At 33.3% G+C, this 21,852-nt stretch overlaps 8 protein-coding genes across 8 annotated transcripts; 4 read left to right on the top strand and 4 right to left on the bottom strand. All coding sequences in view use genetic code 12, as the record gives it.

Annotated features, from left to right (window-relative positions):
- Window positions 1-388: 388 nt before the first annotated feature.
- Window positions 389-2,800, top strand: UGA3 (Uga3p; the record flags this gene model as incomplete). The annotated part of the gene is made up of 1 exon (XM_714239.1): window positions 389-2,800. The coding sequence occupies one exon, from the start codon at window positions 389-391 to the stop codon at window positions 2,798-2,800; it is 2,412 nt and encodes an 803-aa protein (XP_719332.1).
- Window positions 2,801-3,071: 271 nt separating this feature from the next.
- SIK1 (snoRNP complex protein) lies at window positions 3,072-4,622 on the top strand (the record flags this gene model as incomplete). The annotated part of the gene is made up of 1 exon (XM_714238.1): window positions 3,072-4,622. One exon carries the CDS (start codon window positions 3,072-3,074, stop codon window positions 4,620-4,622), a length of 1,551 nt encoding a protein of 516 aa, XP_719331.1.
- A 221-nt stretch (window positions 4,623-4,843) lies between these two features.
- On the bottom strand, window positions 4,844-5,689 carry CAALFM_CR09940WA (uncharacterized protein; the record flags this gene model as incomplete). The annotated part of the gene is made up of 1 exon (XM_714237.1): window positions 4,844-5,689. One exon carries the CDS (start codon window positions 5,687-5,689, stop codon window positions 4,844-4,846), a length of 846 nt encoding a protein of 281 aa, XP_719330.1.
- A 304-nt stretch (window positions 5,690-5,993) lies between these two features.
- Window positions 5,994-7,283, bottom strand: CAALFM_CR09930WA (uncharacterized protein; the record flags this gene model as incomplete). The annotated part of the gene is made up of 1 exon (XM_714236.1): window positions 5,994-7,283. The coding sequence occupies one exon, from the start codon at window positions 7,281-7,283 to the stop codon at window positions 5,994-5,996; it is 1,290 nt and encodes a 429-aa protein (XP_719329.1).
- Window positions 7,284-8,116: 833 nt separating this feature from the next.
- On the bottom strand, window positions 8,117-9,832 carry CAALFM_CR09920WA (uncharacterized protein; the record flags this gene model as incomplete). Its single annotated transcript, XM_714235.1, has 1 exon — window positions 8,117-9,832. The coding sequence occupies one exon, from the start codon at window positions 9,830-9,832 to the stop codon at window positions 8,117-8,119; it is 1,716 nt and encodes a 571-aa protein (XP_719328.1).
- A 2,448-nt stretch (window positions 9,833-12,280) lies between these two features.
- On the bottom strand, window positions 12,281-13,978 carry GNP3 (Gnp3p; the record flags this gene model as incomplete). Its single annotated transcript, XM_714234.1, has 1 exon — window positions 12,281-13,978. The coding sequence occupies one exon, from the start codon at window positions 13,976-13,978 to the stop codon at window positions 12,281-12,283; it is 1,698 nt and encodes a 565-aa protein (XP_719327.1).
- A 2,319-nt stretch (window positions 13,979-16,297) lies between these two features.
- Window positions 16,298-18,424, top strand: DPB2 (DNA polymerase epsilon noncatalytic subunit; the record flags this gene model as incomplete). The annotated part of the gene is made up of 1 exon (XM_714233.1): window positions 16,298-18,424. The coding sequence occupies one exon, from the start codon at window positions 16,298-16,300 to the stop codon at window positions 18,422-18,424; it is 2,127 nt and encodes a 708-aa protein (XP_719326.1).
- Window positions 18,425-18,697: 273 nt separating this feature from the next.
- BET2 (Rab geranylgeranyltransferase) lies at window positions 18,698-19,723 on the top strand (the record flags this gene model as incomplete). Its single annotated transcript, XM_714232.1, has 1 exon — window positions 18,698-19,723. One exon carries the CDS (start codon window positions 18,698-18,700, stop codon window positions 19,721-19,723), a length of 1,026 nt encoding a protein of 341 aa, XP_719325.1.
- Between the last annotated feature and the right edge of the window lie 2,129 nt (window positions 19,724-21,852).

Genomic DNA, 21,852 nt, shown 5'->3' with positions numbered 1-21,852 from the left:
ATTTCTTGTTGTTTGTGGGGTGGGTGGGAAATTGTTAAAGTCGTACTTTATATTGAATCTATTAGGTGAATTTCGGGAAAGTAAAAAAAAGAAAAATTTTTGTTAGTATAATAATAATAATAAAATATCATAACCATAATTATAACCAATTTTAATAAGAACAATAATTTAAAAATCTAAGACAAGAAAAAAACCCAAAATAAAGACTCGATTGAAGAAAATAAAATAAATTAAAATAAAACTAGGTTTTTTATTTATATATAAATTAATGGGGTTGAGAAAAAGAGAAGATTTATAAATAAGTTTCTATAATCCTTAATATAACTCAACTGACTAGTATCACTTAGCCATCGGATCCTTATATTTGTTTGTCCTTTATTATCAGCTCATGATAGTAACATTTAATTCAAGATCACAAAGAAAGGAAGGAAATAAAATTGATTCCGACACCACCACCACCACCACCACGACTCCAACTACCGCAGCAACTGGGACTACTGCTGTTTTAACAGTTAAACATGAGGAAGAAGGCCTGCAGAAAAATGTGAAACATATTAATGGATCCAAGGACTATTATAAGTTTAAAGATGGAAGATCACGGAATGGATGTTTAACTTGTAAAGTCCGAAAGAAGAAATGTTCGGAAGAAAAACCCGTTTGCAATGATTGTCTGAGATTTGGTAAAAATTGTATTTATATAACTGATTCTATGACTGAACAAGAAATTAAAGATCTCAAGAAAAGTGTGGAATTACAAGAAAGAAACCATAAATTAAGGAAAAGAAAACCCAAACTGAAAAACTCCACTGAATCGACAAAACTTGCCACACCAGATCACACTCATTTATCTGATTCGATATCCCCCGTGCCTCGTAAGAAAGCAAAAAGATCAAATAAGATTGATGTCGAGGCCAATACAAGAGTCGAAGACTCTCTGGATCCCTTTAAAGCATTTTCATATAACTCGACTTTACAAACTGCCACGAATCCATCTTCACCAGGGCCTACAATACCACCCAACTCACCAGCAATACAAAATCTAATACATCCAGCAGGCTCCCTGGAAGAACAAGAGTTCTCACCACTGAAACCTCAACCACATCCAGAGAATACAACACAAGAAACAAAATCAGTGGAAGAGATAATCCGTGAAAATGGTACTGAACTGGAAGTAAACTCGCCATCAACATTCTTGACTTTTCTTCGAGATGTTAATTCACTGCATAATCATAATCACCATCATCAAGTTGGTTTTTTAGAGGACAGTGGCCATAATCATGTAAGAGGTGGTCATGAAATTGAAACAGATAACGACGAAGATAAAATTCAAACCTTAGATGTTGATTTAGACAATCCTGAACTACGAGAAATTCTAACATCACCAGATTTCAATGGGGCATTAGAGTCGTTTGAAAATTCTTCTCACCCAATTAATGGTTCCAACATTTCCTATGTTGATTTGATTTCAAGTTTAAACTTATTTTTACATCATCCTCAAATCCCACCTTCACCGACTTATATTCCTGAATTAATTGATCCTACTAGTTCATATCTTTATAATTATTATGCAGATGTTTTATCGAAAAAAATATCTATTGCGCCAATATCACAAAATGAATCAAATTCATATCAAAAAGTTTTCTTACCTTTGGCACATAGAGATAAAGGTGTTTTATATGCCATTTTGGCGTGGTCGGGTTTCCATTTAGGTGGACATTGGTCAGAAGAAGGAGTCAAATATCTTGAATATGCCTTGGATCATTTGAATAAATCAATGTTTGATAGACCTCATCATGATCGACAAATGATTGTTAATATGTTAGCCACATTAATGATTTTATGTGCCGCAGAAATTTGTAAAGGTGATGTCAAGAATTGGTCAGTATATTTACATTGGGGGTGGAAATTATTATCAAATAATGGAGGGATTTTAAGTTTCAATAAACTGAAGGAAGAACATTGGTTGATTTCAAATTTTGCTTATCACGATTTATTAGCAAGTTCATCTAGTGAAAGAGGTACTTATTTCCCATCTGAAGAATACGATTTTATATTTAGAGATGATGATGGGTTTTCATTGGGTAATTTGAACCCCTTATTGGGAATTTCGAAAAATTTATACCGAATAATTGGTGATATATCTACATTGTTATATGAAAGTAAAAAACAATTGGACATTTTTTATAGTCGAGAATTCACTGGTACACCTCCTGGAGTTGTTGAAAAGTTGAATAATGAGGATGCAGATGGTAACGTGGATGATGATGATGATTGTGAATCACAACTTAGTGATCATGGTAAGGCAAGTCAAATATTATTATCAGTTATTTCCAAAGTAAAAAATTTAGAGAAACAAATTGATGAATCCAAGCCAGCAGCAAAAGATTTGGTGGGATTAACGGATCAAGAATTAGAATTACAATTAACTTTGTTTGAGGCATTTCAATTAAGTGCCAAATTGTTTTTAAGACAATCAATTATGAAATGTAATCCTTCAATGTTAGAAAGTCAAGTCTTAAATAATGATTTAATCAAATGTCTAGATGTATTAGTGGGGACTTCAGTTCAAGCTTCTTTGGTGTTCCCCATATTTATTTCTGGTATCCATTGTGTTTCCAGACACGACCAGGAGCTGATGAGACATAGAATAAACAAATTTATTAAATTATATGGTCTCTGGAATGTTTGTCGAGTAAGCTTTGTGTTGCAGAAAATTTGGAAGGATAATCCTGATGGTAGTAAAGTAGTCGATTGGCATAATCTATTAAAAGAATTGGGTTGGGATATAAATTTTGCATAAATAAAAGATGTTCATTTAATATACAAATAATCTGAACTTAAGTGCACTACTAGTAGTTGTTCACGTGATTAGAAAACTTATTTATGTTTTTCTCTTTGTATCTCTCTCTCACTCTTTCGTCGCTTCCGCTCATCTCATCAAAAAATTTTCTCTACAGTGAGAAAAATTTGGAAAAAGAAAAGTAAGAAGAAAGAAAAAAAAAAGACCAGATAAAATTTCACTTTTTCAATTCAAACCTAATCACAACCAAACCTTCTTTATCTCTTCAAATATGCCTGGATTAGATTATCTTCTTTTTGAAGAAGCTACTGGATATGGTATATTCAAAGTATTAATTCAACAAGATGACATTGCATCAAGACTGAAAGAAGTCCAAGAAGCCGCCAATGATTTATCCAAATTTTCCAAAATGGTGGAATTAGTATCATTTGCTCCATTTAAAGGTGCAGCTCAAGCTTTAGAAAATGCTAATGATATTTCCGAAGGGTTAGTCTCACCATATTTACAATCTATTTTAGAATTAAATTTACCTAAAACATCTTCTAAAAAAAGAATTGCTCTTGGTGTTTCTGATAAAAATTTGGGTCCTTCAATCAAAGAAGTTTTCCCAAATGTTGATGTTTTATCTAATGAAATTGTTCAAGATTTCCTTAGAGGTATCAGAGTCCATGGTGCTAAATTATTCAAAGATTTACAAGAAGGTGATATTGAAAGAGCTCAATTAGGTTTAGGTCATGCCTTTTCTAGAGCTAAAGTTAAGTTTTCCGTACAGAAAAATGATAACCATATCATTCAAGCTATTGCTTTGTTGGATCAATTAGATAAAGATATCAACACTTTTGCCATGAGAGTTAAAGAATGGTATGGATGGCATTTCCCTGAATTGGCCAAGATTGTTCCTGACAATTATAGTTATGCCAAATTGGCCTTGTCCATCAAAGACAAGGCTTCATTGACTGACGATTCATTGCATGATGTTGCTGCCATTTTGAATGATGATTCAGGATTAGCTCAAAGAGTCATTGATAATGCTAAAATCTCCATGGGTCAAGATATCAGTGAACAAGACATGGATAATGTTATAACTTTTGCTCAAAGAGTAGTAAATCTTTATGAATACAGACAACAATTGTACAAATATCTTACTGATAAGATGCACACTGTTGCTCCTAACTTGTCAACTTTGATTGGTGAAGTTGTTGGTGCTAGATTGATTTCCCATGCTGGTTCTTTGACTAATTTATCCAAACAAGCTGCTTCTACTGTTCAAATATTGGGTGCTGAAAAGGCTTTGTTCAGAGCCTTGAAAACTAAGGGTAACACACCAAAATATGGTTTGATTTATCATTCATCTTTTATTGGTAAAGCTAGTGCCAAAAACAAGGGTAGAATTTCTAGATATTTGGCTAACAAATGTTCTATTGCTTCTAGAATTGATAATTATTCCGAAGAACCAACTACTGCTTTTGGTGAAATTTTGAAGAAACAAGTTGAAGATAGATTGAAATTTTACGACACTGGTTCAGCTCCAATGAAGAATTCCGATGCTATTAAAGCTGCTTTGGCTTTGAATGGACAAGATCTTGCTGGTGCTGAAGAACAAAAAGATGTTGACATGGTCAGTGATGAAGAGCAAGTGAAGAAGGAAAAGAAAGAAAAGAAAGAAAAGAAAGAAAAGAAGGATAAAAAGGAAAAGAAGGAAAAGAAAGATAAAAAGGAAAAGAAAGATAAAAAGGAAAAGAAAGATAAGAAAGATAAGAAGAGAAAATCAGATGATGGAGAAGAAACTCCAAAGAAAAAGAAGAAGAAGTCTAAGGATTAGTTGAGTTTTATATTTTTTATGTTTATATTTTTGTTGTACATTAATACATTTTTGATCAAATTTTAACAGCATAATACATGTCAAACTACAGACGGGCATCATGTTTATTATTCTTACAGTATTTTCTTCACAACCAATAACTAAGAAAGAAAAAATTTGATATATATTTAGAGTTAACTATCCCTTGAATAAACCTAGTAGCTATAGAACCAACATCGTCATTATGATTTTGTCTTTTCTGGTTTACTTTTATCCAGAGACTCTTTCTCTTTTTCCTTCTCCTTTTCGCCTCTTGATATCAAATTCCCGACAATCTTGAATGTTCTCGATATTTCACTAGCGTGACCTTCAGTTGGAACTTTTTTAGTATTAGGGAAATGATTATCAACAAATTGCTCCAAAGTATGATTTAATGGAGCTACCATGGGATCAGCTTGACTTGAAATTATCCCTTTACCTTCAGCATCATACACATGATTTTGAAATTCTTCTTTAACTGAACCTAGTGCACTTTTTGTTGGATCAACAAAATTTTTATTAACGGAACCATTAACGGCAGTGATAGTATTTTGAACAGTTTCAACGGTATCATTTACTGGTTTGGTGATTGGTGTAGTAATGTCTTGAACTTCAACCGTTTGTAAACTTGGTAACCATTTATCAATTTCATCAAGTGCTCGATTTGTCAAAGTGTCACTTCTACCCACAATATATTTCATTGGTTGATAACTTCTGACAAATGAAAATGAATTCCCCATGATTGAAAATACACTTTTACTCAAAGGAATAAGTTCAATAGCCGATTTTGTTGAATTCACAAGTGGATAATGTTTCAAATGTTGGAAAGTGGGTAACTCGTTGGTAACTGTATTCTCAGATTCTTGTTTGGAATTTCCTTCAGTAGGTTTTGGTGAAACAGGATTTTGCAATGCATTGCTATTGTTGTTGTGATTATTGTTATTATTATTGTTAGCAGACATGATGGTGATAAGGGATCTTAAAATATCTAGCACGGTAAGGAAGCAAACTAGTAATAGGAAAGAAAGAAGTTCAGGAATTGACGCCATGAACTTTGTTATTAGCAAGTTTCTCTTATTATTTTTTAGGTTGCGAAAAATTACAAAAAAAGAATGAAAAAGGTATAAGAGTGCAAAAAAGAAGGAAGATAAATGAAATCACTTCTTCTGCTAAAAATAAGAATTTTGTAATTTCATTATCAAAATATATGTAAATATTAAAAACTAATTTTAGTTGTTACACTAGAATCTATTGCTTTCACATTAATACTCTCTCACTCTCTCTTTATATATTTTTTTTTATTTATTTTTTTTTGTTTAATACTATATTATCTAAGATCTAAATAGATGTCGTTTATCCAAAATCTTCCTCAAATAAGCTATCAAGCTTATCTTCCCATTTCTTTTTCACACCTTGACTAATATATTGAGAAGTTTCAGATGGATCTGGGATGTATGCGGCCGCTGGATCAACATAGTTATCATTATTCATATTGAAATAATTTTGCATGTAGTCAGGAGCAGTGTTTGGAACAATATGATATCCAGTATTTGGATCAAATGTTGGATCCAAGGACATTTCATCACCTTGAGTGTGCATCATCAAATCACTTTTAGATGCAGTGTCTTGGAACGGAAACTCAAATTCAGGAGCAGGATCTTTTGGTGTTGACTGGGGCAACTGTAATGGCAGCTGTGACCGAGGCTGTGCCTCTGGCGTAATACGCAAATCAAAATTCTCCTGAGGATCTAACAAATCCAATTTCACTTTAGCAAGGGCTTTAGTACTAGACTTTTTAGATAACTTTCGAGGCTTCTTTACTTTATTAGACTGTTTGGTGGATTGTTTTGTCGGTTCAGTGTTACCACCTTTCAATCTGAATAAGTTTTCATTAAGATATTCATCCTTTATTTTACTTTGTGAAATACCTTCATTACCAAAGTACCGAAAATCACTTACCTCGAACTCAATTTCGTCTTGTTCTAACAACTTTCTATCATTAGAAGATAAAATATCATAAGTTTCATTGTCTCGATCATGACCAAAATAAAATAATCCAGCAAGATAGGCAATATAGATGATTTCATGAATAATAGCCTCAGTATGCTCTACTTTGGTTTTAATAGACTTAGTATCAACGTCACGGAATTTGAAATTTTTATTGGTCACCACATTAATTAGAACTTTGATTCGATCTTCTTTCCTCAAATGGTCTGGTTCTGTATGGACAACGTCTCGTGGCCACCAATTGGGAACAACATCCTTTTTTGAATAGGGGAAATGTTTTTGTTTATTAGGAGCCAATATTCGAATCCACAATTTAGCAATTTCTTTGCATACACCTTGATTTAAAGAATTGAATAAATCATGAAGTTGTCTCGTGATAGCATCCCAATTGTCGGATGAGCGACTCAACTTCAACGTGTATGTACGATTCAATACTGGTCGAATGCTCGTGAATGATCTCCCAAAAACAACTCTATAGTCGTTTACTTCTTCATGAGTAAAATGCTTTGAATAAGTAAATGCCACATCTGTTGTCGGTGAGATTCCTTGTGTAATGAGCATGTACTTGAAGTTACATGTAGCACTTGCCTCCTCAAGCAACTCCTTGATTTTCTCAAGCTCTTCCGGATAACCCATTATAATATATTGAGCATTAACGAGTAGCACTAAACAACAATTACCTTTCAGTTATGACACAAATTAGACAATATTGGCTTATTTATAATAAAAAAGAATCCAATTATCTTTGAATTGTACAAATGGTGTTTTAAGATTGAGAAGAAGAAGAATTCATAGCAAGAATTGTGACCCTCGGCTAGAGAAACCATATTAATACATTTGAAATTTGAGAGTTGTTTCAAACGAGGAAAGCATCCACAAGCAAATTGAGACGGGCAATGTGTATGTATGTTTACCGGAGTGGCATTTTGATCACGTTTAATTGGGTTTCTATCTATTGATTATGCATAAATATTTTCTTTAATTTGTTTTCTTTTCTTTTCAGGAAATGTTAACTATGATTTAGTAAGGGCGTTTCAAGTTTGCAATCAGATGTTTCAGAGTCTTTTATTAGCCTTTTTTTTTTCTAGAAGTTTTTCTGGATTTCCCATCTCACCACTATTAATTGGAATGTTATTTGTTTTGCCGTACCTGAAATACACCCCCTAAATCTAGATTAATTTACTTTATAGTTTGTCATGCTTTTTACCCGTTACCTTTGCAATATCAAATATTGTTTTGAATAATGCTATTACAATTTTGCAGACCTTCTTGATGCTATAGAGTCAGTAACCATTAAAGTTGATCCCCTCATTTATAGGATTTACTACAGTTAACCGTGCTTCCGGTGCTTTCAAAAAACAGTTGAACCGAAGTAGAGATTCTAGCGATTAACATCATCAACAGAATAAATAAACTCAATGTTATGTTATAAAGATCTACTCTATGTAATGCAAACTATCCACAAGAAACTAATCAAAACATTTGATCAAAATCTTTTTCCAAATTGGAGCTTTTTGATATCTTTCTTTGTCTTCCAAATCTTCCAAAGCCAAAAGTTCTGGATCGCAAATCATTCTATGGGTATCAATATCAATATCTTCAACTTTCTTGAACAATTTCCAATTTCTAGTCCAGAGCTTATGACCAATGTAACAAACCAAGAACACAGGAGCACCCAAGTAATTTTCAAAAAATGAATTAGCGTTTGGTTTGCCGTCACCTCCTAATGGCCACAATGAGATCCAGAATTGAGCAATAAGAATAAGAGAATTAATAAGAACTGAAAGATATGAACCCCAAACACCAGTTGGTGAAACGTAAGCCAATTGGTCCAATGTGATACCTCTGTATTTCAAAGCAGCTCTGAAACGAATGTGACTCACACAAATAAATAACCAACACATGATGAATGAAATACCTGAAATCGACAATAACCAGACGAAAACAGTTTCTTGTTTTTCATAAGCAGCAATGAAACCAAACAATCCAGCCAAAACGGTAATAAACCAAGCTCTGGTTGGTCTTCCCTTTTTGTCAATGTAGTCTAACCATTTAGGACCCAATCCTTGTTCAGCCAACGATTGAACCAATCTTGGAGAACTATACATGGCAGCAGTGGCAACTGAAACAACTGAAATCAAAATAACAGCATTGATAATATGAGGCAAGACTCTGATACCGTTCATTTCAGCGGCAAGAACGTATGGTGAAGCATGACTTGCTGCATCACCACTTCCCATCAAACGATCATTGTTATAAGCAACTAATAACCCAACAAAAGTCAAAGAACCAAGGAAAAGAACAATGACTTTGAAATAAACCAATTTTGAAGCAGCACGGATAGAAGCACGTGGATGTCTTGTTTCACTGGCCGATAAACTAATAAACTCTGACCCACCCAAACTGAAGGCACCAGTGACAAACACTGAAGCTAAACCTTTGAAAGATGTGAAGGCACCAGGGTCATGATAATATCTACCACCAATAAAACCTTGTGGACCACCACCAACGTCGATGATTAACCCAAAAATAACAAACCCAACTAAAAGTAGAATTTTACAACAGTTAAAACTTGCTTCGAAAACGGCATACACTTTGGCCCCACCCATATTGATCAAAGTGACAAAAACAAAGAATATGGCAACAAACACATCTGGATTAACTGTGGTTGTCCAAAATTTGATTATCATTGAGCTTGTGACCAATTCCAAAGCCAAAACACACATCCATTGGAAAGCATAATTCCAACCCAAGGCAAACCCAAGACTTTCATCAATAAACTTGGCATAATAAGATTGGAACCCACCAGGCAAACCCGGATAAGCAATGGCCAATTCAGAAACAGAATTAATGGTCGGCGCCAACATACAAATACCGGTGATAAAATAAGCAACAAGAACACCGGCAGGACCAGCAGCTCTAAGTTTACTACCGGATGCAACAAGTAAACCAGTACCTAACCCAGTAGATAATGACATAATACGCAATTCAGTCTTGGATATACGCTGGTCTTTACTTTCAGCAGAAGTCTTACCGTCTGCTCTATGGAAAGAATCAATAAAATTATTCCATGTTGTTTTTGGTGCTGATGAACTTGATGCTGAGTACATGTCCATGTCCTGCTTTTCAATATTTTTGACCACTGGGGCCTTGTGAACTTCTGATGCCGTTGATGATGAAGACATGATTGAGGTAAAAACTTAACAAGAATGAATACTTATGAGAAGCAATAATATAATTTGAATATTTAACTAAAAGACTGTTTGATTAACCTGATAGGTAGTGCAAAGCAGGATACTTGATTGAATAGTTGAACGTTATCTGATAACAAAGATACAAAAAAAAGAAAATGAAAGGCTAATATGAATAATTATAATAAAGAATGATATGCAATAACAAAAACAAACTTAGAATTGTAAACTGCAAAAATGAAAAAATAGGACAAGCCAAAATAGTTTTCTTTCAACTATGATTATAAAATAGAACAATAAAAAAAAGTTAAAAAAAAAGCCAATGGATCTACATCTGGGGAAAAAGGGGAGAATTAGATATATATATATATAGATTAAAGATGAGAATAGGAATTCACTGAAGTAATAGATTTCATTGAAACTAAAAAAAATTTTCGTGATTGTTTAATGGAAACTATTTTGTGAATTAAAAATTGTACCTCCGAAAAAGATATGTAGAGATAACGTAATAGAATGGAATTACACCTTGTATTATTTTTATCCTTTATACACACACAACATTCACTCACACTAAACAAAAAAGAGAAAAATTTCTTTTAATTTTTTTTTTTTTCTTGACTTCGCTAGTTCTAGTCTAATTCTGGTGTAAGCACCCATCACTTTTTACTCATCTGTCTTGCCCCCCCACCTTCACTTCATACCAATTTCTACTCCACCTCGCCACAATTAGTCCAAAAAATTCAGCTTTCTTCAAATATAATACTGCTATGGAAAGCAATCCTTTGCGAGATGAACCAAAATGATATATATAATTGGTAGATCTTTGAACTAGCCGGTAGCTATATTAATGAGGCTCTCCAACTTTTATAATCAAATAAGCAACATACCCAAGCCTCCTTTCCCTCCACCTACAATTCCATTCTGCTTTTTTTTGTCCTTGTCTTTTTAACCAAATAGTTCCACAAAAGTTTATACCGTTCTTGTAGCGATGTCTAGAACTAGTAGTTCTAAGAGGTTTTGTGTGGACAATCTCTGAAATTTGCCAGTTAAGATTAAAGTGAACTCCGTTTTGATTGGCTTAAACGTGTTTTTGTTAGTAGTAACTGTTTATTTGTTCCTATTGTTTGTGTCTACGATTGCGTTTTGAATCCGAAAATTTTCTTTTTTTTTCTTTTCTTATTTAAGTTTTGCATACTTACGGCGTTTGTGGACCAACAAAATCATGAATTTTGAACAAAATTTCAAGGCAATTTGTAAAATATTCACTTAAAAAACAGGTTATTTTTTTGTCGTCAAGGAGCAAACGGGAAAGGCGATCTATATTCTTCTTCCCCACAGGGTTAATAGAAAGTTCTGTGTGACAATAAATTGGTGGGGTAAATCTAACAACAATAATTGCATATCTTTGCCAAACTTGTTTTCAAAGAAATCCTCAACTCCGAGCTAGCAAGTACCTGGAAAATCAAGTAAAAATAATATCTCTCAATTGAATTCTTTTTCTTGTTTTTCTTTTGTCCCTTGTCTCGCTAAGTATAACTCTTTTCAGAGTCAGCTTAAATAGTATAAAATGATGTATCTTATACAATTATATCATTCTACAAACCACTTTCTGAAAGATAGAGATAAGTCAATACAATAACCAATAAAAACTTATCTTGTTTTTTATTAAAGTATTATCTTCTACTATCTTATCTATATTGTAATTAATTATATTAATTTGTCATCTCAAGTTAGCGGGAATGAACTGATTTTTTTTTAACAAAAAATTTCTGCTGCGAAGAAGTATGTATTTTGTTTGCTTGCTAGGTCACGCGTACGCCAAAAATTTTACTGGAAGAATCAACCTAGTTTCAGAACTGCCATGGCAACTTATATGTAGATATGGAACATTCCTTTTCACACGACATTCCAGTATCCGTAACATAATCATTTTTTGCTTAACAATTGCCAATGTTTTGTTGAGAAGTAAAACGCCCTTAGCATTGCCACAATCAAAAGTAATTTAAAAAAGCGTGTACTCAAGACATATTTTGGTTTAGCGGCAATTTCTTTTGTGTGACATTTGTTAGTTCACGGCATTTCGTAAAACTTAACAAAATAAAGAAAATCTTAAAAACTCTACAACGTTGAATTACATCATGAATTAACACCAATTGTTACATTTCCTCAGTGTTTTAACAATTGAAATAGAAATAAACCTCAAATCCGAAGATAATAAAAAACACCCATGCTTTTTGAAAGTTCTGCATTAAACAATAAAACTGGTTAGTTTAGTTTGCGGTCTCACTGACCGAAATGGTTATGAGATCAAAGTATAGAGCTGGTTTAATTGAAGAAATCAGTAATAATTCCTCATAAAATTTTTTTTTAAAGAAAAAAACTATTAAACAAAATAAATCATAATGACTGCTAAATTATCTTACATCCTTGTCCTCTACCACTTTAATCGAAACAAATAATCAATATTTTTTTCCACAATGGTGCCTTTTCGTATCTCTCTTTATCTTCCAAGTTTTCTAAATGTAATATTTCGGTATCCTTGACAACTCTATCTTTGTTTACATCAATATCTTCTACTTTTTTGTATAATTTCCAATTTTTAGTCCAGAGTTTGTGACCAATGTAACAAATAAGGAAAACTGGTCCACCTAAAAAGTTTTCGAAAAACGAAAGAGCATTTGGTTTGCCATCACCACCCAATGGCCACAAAGAAATCCAGAATTGGGCAACAAGAATAAGACTATTGATAATGATGGAAATATATGAACCCCAGATACCAGTAGGAGAAACATATTCTAAAGTCTTAACATCAATTCCATTAAGCTTCAAAGCAGAACGGAAACGTAAATGGCAAACGCAAATGAACAACCAACACATAACAAACGAAATACCAGATATCGACAACAACCACATAAACACAGTTTCGTGATCTTTGAAAGCAGCAATAAATCCAAAGGCACCAGCTAGTATTGTGATAAACCAGGCTCTTGTAGGTCTTCCCTTCTTATCAATATAATCTAACCATTTAGGTCCTAACCCTTGTTCAGCTAATGATTGGATCAATCTAGGGGAACTGTACATAGCAGCACATGCAACTGAAGTAACAGAAAGTAAAATGACAGTGTTTATAATGTGGGGTATAACTTTAACTCCATTCAATTTGGCAGCAAGAACATAAGGTGACACACTGGAGCCACTACCATGCATCAAGTTATCAGAATCACGAGGCACCAATAATCCAACCAAGGTCAATGATCCAAGGAAAAGAACAATTACTCTGAAATACACCAATTTGGAAGCAGCTCTAATTGCAGTTTTAGGGTGTTTGGTTTCACTTGCAGATAAACTAATGAATTCAGATCCACCTAAACTGAAAGCCCCGGAAACAAACACTGAAGCCAAACCTTTAAAAGAAGTGAAGGCACCTGGGCTGTGATAATATTTCCCACCAATGAATCCATTTGGACCACCACCAACATCAATAATAATTCCAAAAATAATAAACCCTACCAAAAACACAATTTTAATTGAATTCAATGCAGCTTCAGTGACTGCATACACTTTAGCTCCGCCCAAGTTGACCAAAGTAACAATAATGAAAAAAATTGCAACAAATACATCAGCGTGTACAGATGTAGTCCAAAATTTAAAAGTCATAGATACAGTAACAAACTCTAATGCCAAAATACACATCCATTGGAAACCATAATTCCACCCTAAAGCGAATCCAAGACTTTCATCAATAAATTTCCCATAGTATGACTGGAACCCACCTGGTAATCCAGGGTAGGCAATTGCTAATTCAGCTACTGAGTTGACTGTTGGTGCCAACATGACAAGACCAGTGATGGCATAAGCGATAACCATTCCAGCAGGACCAGCTGCTCTAAGTCTACCACCCGTGGCCACAAGCAAACCGGTACCCAACCCAGTGGAAATGGCCATTAATCTTAACTCATTTTTAGAAATTGTTTGTCGTTTATTCTCAGCAGAAGTATTTGATTCTGGTGCTCTTCTAAATGAATCAATAAAACTATCAACAAACCCAAGATGTTGTTTGGAGTTTGTTGTTACAGCTGAACATGAAATATTATCTTGAGCTTTTTCACTTGTGACTATTTGATTATTACTTTTCTCCATAATGTTTTCTTTTCTATTCTTCTGTTGACACTATACTCTAGTAATTGTGGAATTGAAATCAAAAAAAATTGTCCTTATTGTTACAACTTTCAAATTTCATTCCCAACAATTGAACAAATCAAGTGGTTTAAATATTAAATTTTTGAAACAGTAGATCAAGCATCATGAACGTTTGATTATTATATATTGTTGATGCCCCCTCTTTGGTTGGATAAGTTTCTTCTATTATCTTATCTAAACTATAAGTAGTTTCCACACCAAACAAAAAATGAAAAATTTTAAAAGTTTTGCTATCATAAAGTCACCTTTAAGATGATTATGGTTTTTTTTACTGGGCAAAAAAAAAAAATAAAAACTGTTTAGTTTAGCACCAAAAAGGATCTTCTTTCTCCACCTTCTTCTTTTTCTTCTAATCCAATTAATATAATAAGATTATACTTCTTTAGTTCGTGTTTAAGTTTGTTTCTTTTTAATTTTATCATGAAACTCTTAGTATTATACATATGCTGAGATTCTTGTTTCATAGCGGGTTTTAACTATAAAAAACCACCAATATAATTTCACCCTCCGGGAGATTATATATTGCAAGACTATGCCAAGGTTTGTTCTATTTTTAAGTGTGTTAAGATTAAATCTAACCCAACAATAATCCGAGCAAAGAAATGTATTGCAGCTCTTCTCTTTGCTTTGTTATCAAATTCACCATACTTTGTAATTACATATTAGCCGTACACTAAGAAGTAAGATTATGAAAGTTAGGTTGATATCTAGTAGAGTATCAAATCATCAGTTATCACCTGTTTATCTAATCTTAGCGGTACTTTTCTACTGTCTTGGCATTCATCTTTTCTTTTTTATGTTTTATTTTGCAATATCAAAACCAGCAAACTAGAAGTAAAATAAAGTTTGTAATCTTTTATAATATGGGCCGCTTATAATTATAACCGAACATTGATTATTTTATTTTCTCTAAAGTCGGTAAATTCAAGCTTGGAAGAAGTTGATCAGACCTTCTTCCCTTCCTCCAGATGCCCCACTCACAACTATTCCCCCCCCCCTTCCCCACCACAACAAGACATCCCAACAAATTAAAAGGTAACTGAAAATAATAGAACAAAGAGATGCTTTGATTGCATAAATACGATGGCATTTGGCAGTAGTGGGGTTGGATTTATTAGAACTTGTGGGGATCAAGCCAATATAGTAGGTACTGTTGTTTTGTACCACTTTCAAAGAAGAAAGAATGCACCCGCTAAGATTTAATTCGTGTAATAATCAAAACTAGAGGAACCACCATAATAGGAAGCATAGGGATGAACAGCTCAAAAATACAGTGGAATATTCATTCTGCAACATATTGAGAAAATGTATAGAAGTTAGTCATTTTGTAGCATTTTTTCGAGTGTTCTAGGATATTAAAGAGACCAAGTCATTCAAATTGGAAATGCTTGGTGTCTACTGGTCATGATTTAAAAACTTTATAATTCATTGAATACGTGTTTATGGAAATAATAACCACTTTAGGCTAAAACATTTACCAATAAACTTTTCGAACAAAAAAGAAAGAAATAAAGTTTTCAGTATTTTTTTTTTTCACTTTTCGGTTTGTTCCTTTAGCGGAACTATGCTGAAGCTGCAAAACAAAAAAATAGACCAACAAACAATAAGATTGCCATTCTCTTCTCTTCACCCGCAACTAACTTTAAATCAAGGTCTACACTAAATTAGGTGTATGGACTTTTGATTGCTCGGACTTGTAAGTTCGGCAGTCTCAAGACTATTGTGATGTCACTTTATCAATAAGTAGGTGCTCCGCAATAACTCCACAAATATGTAATTGAATGAAATTCGTTTGCTGAACTAATAAATAATAAAAAGTGAACCTGAACCTATAATGATACGGTCATTTATATTAACCTAGGATTGAATCTCATACTACTGCCACTTGGCATTTATTATTATTCCATAGGTTATACTGAAGTATTAGTTGCAAGGTCGTCATAATTGTACAAGTAGACACGACAACTTGTTCCTAGCTATAAGCACCACCAAATCTACACCAAATTTTGTATTGTTTAAAAAGCAAATCAATACCTTCCAGATAAATCGGTATTCTCTATAACTGATTATATGGATGCACACGTTGAGAATAGTGGCTCTATGGGGAAAACCGAGAAACTACAATTTGTGTGAAGTACATCGCCAGACACGCACTCATAACCGATGACAAAAGAAAAAAAAAAAAATTAAAAACAAGACGCGTTGTTTTACCTTCTTTCAACATCTTTTAGCAACACCACCCATTCAATAACCTTCAATATGGAAGTCACTTCTTTGCCAATTAAACTTCAGCCATCAAACATTAGACCCATAGCATTTCGAATATTGTCTAAAAAACATGGATTAAATATTAATACAGATGCTTTAGCAATTTTAACAGAGACCATCGGCTACAAATTTGGAACTGATTGGAAAAGTGTGAGATCACAACAATTTCTTGAAGAGGTTGCCAAAGTTTGGAAAATCGAAGATCGGGGACTATTTATTGATGGCGATGGGTTAAAACAAGTTTTGAAGGATATGAATTCCAAAAGCAGCAATGATACAAAAAGAGCTCATCGAACTGACACCCTAGTTGATATCACTAATGATGGTAACCAAAATCATACTCATAGCCACCAGGATAAGCAAATAAGTTTTGAAGATAAAAATATGGAACATGAAGAAAGAGATGATGTACCAATCAACTGGCAAGATTATTTCAAAGTTGTATCTCCCAATAACCAACCTACTAGTATATTCGACAAAACAAGAAAACAATTTGACATAGTATTTAAAAATAATGATGACAAGGATAAGAAAGCCGAGCGTGGCGGGAAACTTGAGTCAATTGTGGCAGAGTTAGTAAAAAATTTGCCTGCATCTATTGAATCATTCAATAATCGATACTATCTCTTAAGTGATCGATTATCGAGAAACGAAAATTTTCAAAAAAAATCATTAATCAGTCTATCAGCGTTAAATTCTTTCAAAGAAGGAAAAACAGATAGTATAACTGGTCATGAAATTAGTTTAATCAAAAATATGTTGGGTCGAGATGGTCAAAAATTTTTGATATTCGGTTTGCTCAGTAAAAATGCAAACGATGAATACACATTGGAAGATGAAACAGACCACATTGAATTAAACTTATCTCAAGCTTTTAAATCTCAAGGATTGTTTTATTGTCCCGGAATGTTTCTATTAGTGGAAGGTATTTATTCTGCAAGTGGGGGTAATTCCAACCAGGATCATGGTTATATCGGAGGATGTTTTTATGTTAGTAATATCGGGCACCCACCAAGTGAACGAAGAGAGACAAGCTTAGATGTTTATGGGAATTTGGATTTTTTAGGGATGCATAGACAAATTGCACCTGTGACAGGTGAAAAAATCACCAAAATATCTAAAAAGTTTAAGAAGAGATTGGTTCTAATCGAAAAGACCTTGTATAATCATAAACTTATTTTTGTGGGTACCGATTTATACTTGGATGATTTCAAAGTTTTGGATGGGTTGCGAAAGTTTTTCCAAAAATTAGAAAATTCAATTATTGAATCAATCGAGGACGAAGAAGGGCAAATGGCCGAAGGAACCAATATACCACTTGCTTTAGTTTTCACAGGGTCATTTGTGTCAAAACCTTTATCAGTTACAAATTCATCAGTGACCAACATCACCAATTCAGAATCATACAAGAGCAATTTTGATAATTTCACAACAATCGTGAGCAAATACCCAAACATTGTATCTCGCTGCAAAATAATATTGATTCCAGGTAAAAATGATCCTTGGCAATCTACTTATTCATTGGGATCATCTAGCTTAAACTATTTTCCTCAGTCGTCTATTCCAAAAGTGTTTATCAATCGATTGGAAAAATTATTGCCCAAGGGAAATTTAGTAGTTTCATGGAATCCCACAAGAATAAATTACTTGTCACAAGAGTTGGTAGTATTCAAAGACGAATTGATGACCAAATTGAAACGAAATGACATTATTTTCCCTCGTGATATTCAAGAACAAGAAGAGTTGATTGCACAAGATGACCAAAGAACTAACGAGGAGAGAATCAATAATTTAATCCAGAATAAAAATACTCATTTGCCTTCAAAAATCAAACAGGCAAGAAAACTAGTGAAAACCATTTTGGATCAAGGAAATTTACAACCATTCTTGAAGAACCTAAAATTAATCAACTTGGCTTATGATTATAGTTTAAGAATTGAACCATTGCCCAGTGTAATTATTTTGAACGATTCAAGTTTCGACAATTTTGAAGTGACTTATAATGGTTGCAAAGTGGTTAACATTACTTCAGTTGTCAGCTTGAATAATAGAAAATTCAATTATGTTGAATATTATCCAGGAACTAAAAGATTTGAATTTAAGGATTTGTATTTCTAAATAGTTAATACTAGAAAGTAATTTGTATTAAGAAGTAGGTCATTCTAGCAGTTATCGTGAATACCGTTGTGTATTTTGTTTGGTAGCACTGCATATCGTGATATATCCTATATACAGGAATTTTTCTTGGTGTTGTTCAGCTTTGATTCTAATTTTTTTTTATCCTTTCTTTTCAATTTTAAACGAGGATTATTCATACACCAAAATTCAACCCCAATTGATAAACCATATTACTTGATCTCAGTATCTGCAAAAATTTTTGATTAGAAAACAATGTCCAATTTACCGCCAGATGAAAAAGTTATTCTATTTGATAAATCCAAACATGTGCAATATATAGTGGAACAGGAATCGCATCGATCCTTTGAATATTGGTTGAGTGAGCATTTACGAATGAATGGATTATACTGGGGGGTGACTGCCTTGATCACAATGAATGAACTATCAGCATTGGCCCAACAAGATGTGATTGATTATATTATGTTATGTTGGGATGATAAAACAGGTGCATTTGGATCATTTCCAAAACATGATGGTCATATATTGTCAACATTGTCAGCATTACAAGTGTTAAAGATTTACGATCAAGAATTAACTGTGTTAAACAACAACAATGAATCTTTGAATGGCAACAAACGTGAAAGATTGATAAAATTTATTACTGGGTTACAATTGCCTGATGGTAGTTTCCAAGGAGATAAGTATGGTGAAGTAGACACTAGATTTGTCTATACTGCAGTCTCATCCTTGTCGTTATTGAATGCGTTAACAGACTCCATTGCTGATACAGCAAGTGCATTCATTATGCAATGTTTTAACTTTGATGGTGGGTTTGGATTGATTCCCGGGTCCGAGAGTCATGCTGCACAAGTGTTCACGTGTGTGGGGGCATTGGCCATCATGAATAAGTTGGATTTACTAGATGTGGAAAATAAGAAGGTCAAGTTAATTGATTGGTTAACTGAACGACAAGTGTTACCTAGTGGAGGGTTTAATGGGCGTCCAGAGAAATTGCCCGACGTATGCTATAGTTGGTGGGTGTTGTCCTCATTGTCAATTCTAAAACGCAAGAATTGGGTTGATTTGAAGATTTTAGAGAATTTCATATTGACTTGTCAGGATTTGGAGAACGGCGGATTCAGTGACCGCCCTGGTAATCAAACAGATGTATATCATACATGTTTTGCCATTGCTGGGCTAAGTTTAATTGATTACAAGAAATACGGATTTAAAGAGATTGATCCTGTTTATTGTATGCCTGTGGAAGTGACATCTAAATTTGTACGTAGGCTGGCTTGATTGGAACAAATAATGGGCTGTTACTTTTGTAGGGCATTATGGAAGAGGGTTTGGAGATTTGTAAAATAACAGCTTAGCCATGCATTGTGGGCAGAAACTAAATATAGATTTCAAAGAATAGTCTCTTTCTATTGCTTGTTTGCAAGTCTGTATTGTAGAAATAATATAGTAATCAGTCAAGTTCTGCTATAAGAACTTTTACCTAGGCTCTTAACCCCTTTCAATTCAAACCCAAATCAATCTTCTGTAATCTTTAATTTTAATTTTCTTTGTTAATTCGGAAATTGCTTAGGTATTTTTGCAAATTGGCAATGAGTGTGAAAAGTGGGTGGTGGTTTGATTGTTTTCAGACACTCGACAAGAGTTTCCCTAGCAAAACCGACGACATAAGTATGAAAAAGTTGTCCAGGCAATTTCCTATTGTTTGCCTAATTTAGCCAAACCAACACCCCTCAAATCTGAAAGAGATGTAGGAAATTCATAGCGGCAAATTGATTTCAATTATTTAACACAAAAAACAACACCAATACGTATTATTTTACATGCATCAGGCACGCATATACGTTCATTTGTGTTTTGTAATATACAATAGAAATTCATGATTGGATTTATAATACCTAAAAAAATGACAAGATGTTCTAGAACATCATTTTACAACTATATACAAGAGAAATTCCAGAAGAAAATTCCAATAGGCAACCCGTGGCTAGTTTGCTGTTGTTGGTGTTGTGATGGTAACTTCATATTAAGTATATTTGTAGAACTGTAAGGTTTTGTGATTGGAAATGAAAAAAAAAAAAGCATCAAACCCTTCCAATTTTAGAATGCATTTAGACGAAAAGTGTTGTTTGCCGAGAAGTTTTATTCCAACATTTTATTTGTGGAAGTACTTCTAACTCACTTAAAATCTAACTGAAACCTATTAAAAGTGTATGCTATCATTGCTATTATTTGTTTTCAAAAATTTCCAATATTTTAGTGGCAGTTAGTTGCAGACAAGGTCAAGAAATAGTTTCCCATGTAAAAAGGGAAGGTTTATGAGAAAAAAGACGAAACTTGAAACTGTGTTATCCTAAGTGGATATTAAATTACTACCAACCATTAAATTGCTCTCACCTAACAACACGAAATTCAGGAATGCATTTGTTTACCTTTAAAAAAAAAAAATAAATAGCCTGTTCCCGTTTTGAAGTTTGAGTCTTGGGCATTAAAAATTTCAAACACACAAAAATAGGCTCAACATTCGATTGTTTACAATTGTGTAACATTTATGTACTGATGTACTAAAAACCGTAGAGAAGAGGATTAACAACAACACTTCGTAACAATAAGACCATTGAGCCCTAGAGCTAAGAAAAAAAAAGGATTTCGGGGTTTATTTATCGCAAAAAGTGGAATTATAAACGGAACTAGCAAAAAAAAGGGATGTGGATAAATAATTTCTCCGTATACGTCCAACTGGAATAGGGATACTAAAAATAACGACAGAATTTTAGTAAAGACTTTTTAAAGTTCACTTAGTCTTCCATTATTTGGCAAATGTTTATGGTTATTGGTAATGTATTTGTCATCTAAAATTGGAAGCTAAAACTATACAAGCAAAACAAGCACCTGACATCTAATATTTCTATTAAACTACAACCAAATAATGCTATTGGTGCATCAAATACGTTAGTAAAGCCTGACTTAAGGCAAAAAAAAAATAATATACCAAAACAAACCCTTTTCCAGTTGTTATTATTAAAAGTATTTTTGTGTAGACTCATTTCCCTTTTTCCATCGTCAATGTACTTTTTTTATTATTTTGGGTGCATGGTTAGTAACTTTAGTAGTTAAGCCATGTATTATCGTTCGACATTTTAGTTAGGATTTTTAAAAATTGGACGAGTTTGAAACAAAACCGTGGAAATTAACTTCCTTAATCGTGTAATAAGGTTTTGTGTCTTGTTGCAAAAAGCCACCCTGAGCATTTTTTCCAAGGCGGTGCAATTTACAACTATAGCCACATTTTAGTTAGATACATTTCTTCATAATTTGTTTTTGTGCACCTTTATTTTTCAGAATTTTCAAGATAGTATTAGCGAGTATCACCCCATATTGGAATGAAACGATGGAAAAATTTTAATTAT

This window comes from Candida albicans, chromosome R (assembly GCF_000182965.3).
Source record: "Candida albicans SC5314 chromosome R, complete sequence".
Classification (NCBI taxonomy): Eukaryota; Fungi; Ascomycota; class Pichiomycetes; order Serinales; family Debaryomycetaceae; genus Candida; species Candida albicans.
Note: the sequence above shows the minus strand (reverse complement) of the source record. Positions and strands in the feature narration are given on the sequence as shown.